The 4,530-nt window shown below is 40.3% G+C and overlaps 1 protein-coding gene across 1 annotated transcript; it reads left to right on the forward strand.

Annotated features, from left to right (window-relative positions):
* Positions 1-2,405: 2,405 nt before the first annotated feature.
* LOC133296884 (uncharacterized) lies at positions 2,406-3,218 on the forward strand (the record flags this gene model as incomplete). Its single annotated transcript, XM_061495930.1, has 1 exon — positions 2,406-3,218. A coding segment is annotated over one exon (813 nt), but the record flags the coding sequence as incomplete, so codon positions are not given.
* Between the last annotated feature and the right edge of the window lie 1,312 nt (positions 3,219-4,530).

Consider the following 4,530-nt stretch of genomic DNA (forward strand, 5'->3'; position numbering starts at 1 on the left):
TAAAATTAAAAGCGCATGGTTACCTCCCACCACCAATATTACTCAAACCTCCTCTAAATAGTGGTGCTCTACAACCCAGTTGGGACCCACTATTTCGTTGAGTAAGAGTAGTATTAGAAGTGTAAGACACTTGGGGTGCTGGTTAGTGCTTAACTGAGACATAAGCTGCAGGCCCAGCCGGCCTTATGTGCTTAGGGTAATAGTGCTAGGTTGGTTGCATGAGATGCACCACTAAGTGACAAGGAGTTGTCAACCTAATGTTAAGAAAGGGTATGAGATACCATTGATAAAGATCAATCCATTATTTAAATTAATCTTGCGGTCTCAGACGGGGGTTAAAATAAATAATCGCATTCTTAATCCCACTAAGGTAAATTCTAAAAGTAGAATAACCCTAAGTCAAAATGAAGGGTCATTGACTTAGATAAAATAGTGGGAGGGGAAAAATTATTTGAAGTCTTTAATAATTTGTTTTTACTACATGACCAAATATTAATTAATTTTATCTTTACATTTTTCAGTTAATTAGTATGACTAATACACTGTCACTGCGCTCCATACTTAATACGAACAAGCTGACCGGTCCAAATTTTATGGACTGGTATCGGAACCTAAGAATTGTTCTAAGGGCCGAAAAGATTGCTTACGTCCGAGATGCTGAATTACCCGTAGCTCCTAGGGAAGGGGAAGATGGGTTCGCGGAATTTGATTTTGAGGCCCACAAACATCACATGGATGACAATGTGTTGGCTGTCTGCATCATGTTGGCATCCATGTCGCCTGAACTGCAAAAGCAGCATGAGCATATGGATGCTCCCTCTATTGTCTTACATCTCAAGGAGTTGTATGACATTAAAGGCAGGCATGAGAGGTATGAGGCCTCAAGAGAATTGTTCTCTTGCAGGATGTCTGAGAGCATGTCTGTTGGCAGTCATGTTCTTAAGATGATTGGTCTGATTGAGAAGCTAGGAAATCTAGGCTTTATCATGGATGTCGAACTAAGTAATGACTTAGTGCTCACCTCACTTCCACCTTCCTTTAGTCAATTCATCATGAATTACCACATGCATGGGATGCAAGTGAGCTTGCCTGAGTTGTTAAGTATGTTAACAACTGCTGAAGTGTCTATCAAGAAGGATAAGACACAAGCTCTTCTGATTGGTGGGCCTAGCAAGGCCAAGGGTAAGGGTAAGGGGCCTGCTAAAGGTGACTCCCTTAAGCCCAAAGGAAAATCCAAGAAGAAGAAGGGCAACAAGAAGGGTAAGAAAGCATCCAAGGACAAAGGCGATGCTGAGTGCTTCCATTGTGGCAAGAAAGGCCATTGGGAGAGGAACGAGGTGGACCTCCGCGTTGGTAATGGAGCAAGAGTTGCTGCTCATTCTATTGGAGAAGCCGACCTCATTTTGCCTACGGGCCTTTTCTGCATTTGAATAAATGTCTTTATGTTCCAAGTATTTCTAGAAACATTATTTCAATTTCTTGTTTAGAACGAGATGGATTTATTTTCAGTATTAAGAATGGTACATTTTCTATCATTATGAATGATATTGTTTATGGTACTGCTAGCGCGTTATAACTTAAAAGTTATTAAACGAAGTTTCAACGTAGGAGACCTAGTCCTACAAAGAGCGGACATTGGAAATAAGAACGCGCGACAAGGTAAACTAGCCGCAAATTAGGAAGGTCCATATCGCATCCAAAGCAAGACTGATAAAGGTGCATATGTCATCGAGACTTGTCTGGGCTTACCATCCCGCGCACATGGAACGCAGATAAGCTTAAGATATTTTATAGTTAAGTCTTTTCTGTTTGAGAAATATTTGTCTTTCCAAAATTATCAAATAAAGATTGCAGATTTCTACATTGTTGATATATATATAGCGCACATGCATATATGATTACTATATTCATCGCGTATACAAATAAAGAGACAGGATCAAACATGATCTCACTTGCCCAAACATAAGGGCGCGATACAGTAAAGCGCGATGACCTCGAAGTAAAAGGACCCTCCAAGTGAAAGGATCCACTAAAAGGACCTTCCAAGTGAAAAGATCCTATAAAAAGGACCCTCGAAATGAAAGGATCCTCAAAAAGGATCCTCCAAGTGAAAGGATCATATTAAAAAGGACCCTCCAAATGAAAGGATCATATAAAAAGGACCCTCCAAATGAAAGGATCCTCTAAAAGGATCCTCCAAATGAAAGGATCCTCTAAAAAGATCCTCCAAGTAAAAGGATCCTCTAAAAGGACCCTCCAAGAAAAAGGATCCTCTAAAAGGACCCTCCAAATGAAAAGATCCTCTAAAAGGCTAAAGAAAGAAACCAAGAAAAAGAAAAAGAAAAGACAAAGAGCCTGAGAATGAAATAAATCTGGAAAATTTTGATGACAGTGAACCGGTGCAGGAACATTCTACGGGCGACCGTGGACCTTCGGGTCACAAAAACAAAAAAGGTGAAGAATTGAAGTATACTAATGAGAATTCTCATGGGAATTCTCGGACAGTTTCTCGAATTCTCAATCCATTTACTCCATGTATGATGAACACCCCAATCCCTAGAGATGTTACAATTACAACTGAAAAGTACAACGGGAAGGGAGATCCACAGGAACATCTGGAACAATTTCATACCAACATGATGGCACAAGATGTAGCTGACCCAATAGTAGGTCGGTTGTTCCCAACAACCTTAAAGGAGACAGCACTTAGGTGGTATTTCGCGCTATCACCCAACTCAGTACAAAGTTGGGAGGATGGAACCAGCCAATTTCTTATACGGTTCGCAACAAGCAAAGCGCAATACAAATCCACGCACGCGTTGAAAATGGTGCGACAAGGACCAAACATAACATTGCGTGATTACCTCAACAAATTCTTTGATGAAGCACTCCTCGTCAAAGACTTAGATCCACAAGTCTCCTTACATCTCATTACTGAGGGATTACTAGAAGGCCCTTTCTCTATGTCATTAGCCAAACAACGACCACGTACCATTGAAGAATTGCGTGTGCGATCAGTCAAAATTTTTAATCTGGAAGATTATAATCGCTCACGTGAAATTTCCAATATCAAAGCAGACAAGAATAACTTTGAAAGAGATACCCAAAAGAACGTCCAGCGAAAGTTCTGTGAAAAAAGAAAATGGGAAAGATATGACAATTATACTCCTTTGAACACATCCAGAGATGAACTCCACCGCACGGGACGATCCTACTGACAGACGCCAAGGAACTCCATTGAAAAATAGACAGCGCATCACGCAACAGCAACCACGTCTGTTACCCAATAATGCGGCAGGCGTCTTGGCCACCATCGCCGGTGGAACGACAAGAGGAGGCGCGACCAGCTCCCAACACAAAAAGCATTTAAAATCAGTAATGACAATGTACGATCATGCTCGCCCTTCCACTTCTCGTGTCCAAAGGCAGGCCATAAGTTTTGACGATGATGATTATGGTGACATCATTCCAGACCACGATGACCCTTTAGTGATCTCAGCTTGCATGGCTAATCTCCAAGTAAAATGTATTATGATTAATAATGGCAGTTCTGCTGATACTATTTTCTGGGATACCTTCCACGCGATGCACATCTCAGAAGAACATCTAATCTCTGGATGTTCAGATTTAATTGGTTTTGCTGGAGAATGCGTACAACCCAAAGGTACCATTGAAATGTGGGTAATCTTTGGTGTAAGAACCCGCACCGTTAATTAAGGAAAATAATTAATTAAATGCGTGAAATTATGAAATAATTCCATAATTGACCTTAATAATTATGAGAAGGCTAAAATAAATATAGAAAGTGATTAAGAATTCTGAAAGTCGCTTTTCGGAATAAAAGTGCAGATACCGGTTCTGCTACTCGGTATAAATGCGTACCGATGAAGTATCCCGGAAAATTATAATAAGTGCATGAATATTCCTAGAATAATATGTAGGACTTGTAAAACGAGTTTCAAGTTAAAATAATGAGAACTGGTGCCAGAATCTGATACTGGCTATGGAAAGCGAGTATCGGAAAGGAGCTGCGAAAAATAAAATAAAAATATGATAAATCTTAGAAAAATGAGTAGGTTCAGAATCCTAAGTTTGGGATTAAAATGCTAATCGTAGCAATTAACGCTAATATTGTGCGATTAAAACTAATTAGACTATATATAGGTGTGTACAAGTTTCTAGGTTAGAAACTTGACATTCTCTACGTGAGAATTTGCTGAGTGTGAGCTGCCACCTTCTTCCTTTGGCCTTCTTGCATGAAAACTCTCCCAAGTCACCTCATTTACCATGGATTCTTTTCTTTAAACCTTGTAAACACTTAGAGGTGTGTGTTTGGAGGGTGAAAGCCTTCACCTTTCTGAGTTTGAGGTCTGCCTTGGTGAGAATTAGGGGCTGTGTTGCTGAGTTGGGAGGGTGGAGCCTTTGTGAAGGAATTTTGAGCTTCAAGGAGTAATCTTTGAAGGAAAGGAACCATTGTTGTGTGCCATTTTCGTGCATCTTCAAAGTCAGAACCTTGGAGGATGTTGGTGA

The sequence above is a fragment of the Gastrolobium bilobum genome, unplaced genomic scaffold (genome assembly GCF_033153095.1).
Source record: "Gastrolobium bilobum isolate Gb01-03AN ecotype WA unplaced genomic scaffold, APGP_CSIRO_Gbil_v1 utg90892, whole genome shotgun sequence".
Taxonomy (NCBI): domain Eukaryota; kingdom Viridiplantae; phylum Streptophyta; class Magnoliopsida; order Fabales; family Fabaceae; genus Gastrolobium; species Gastrolobium bilobum.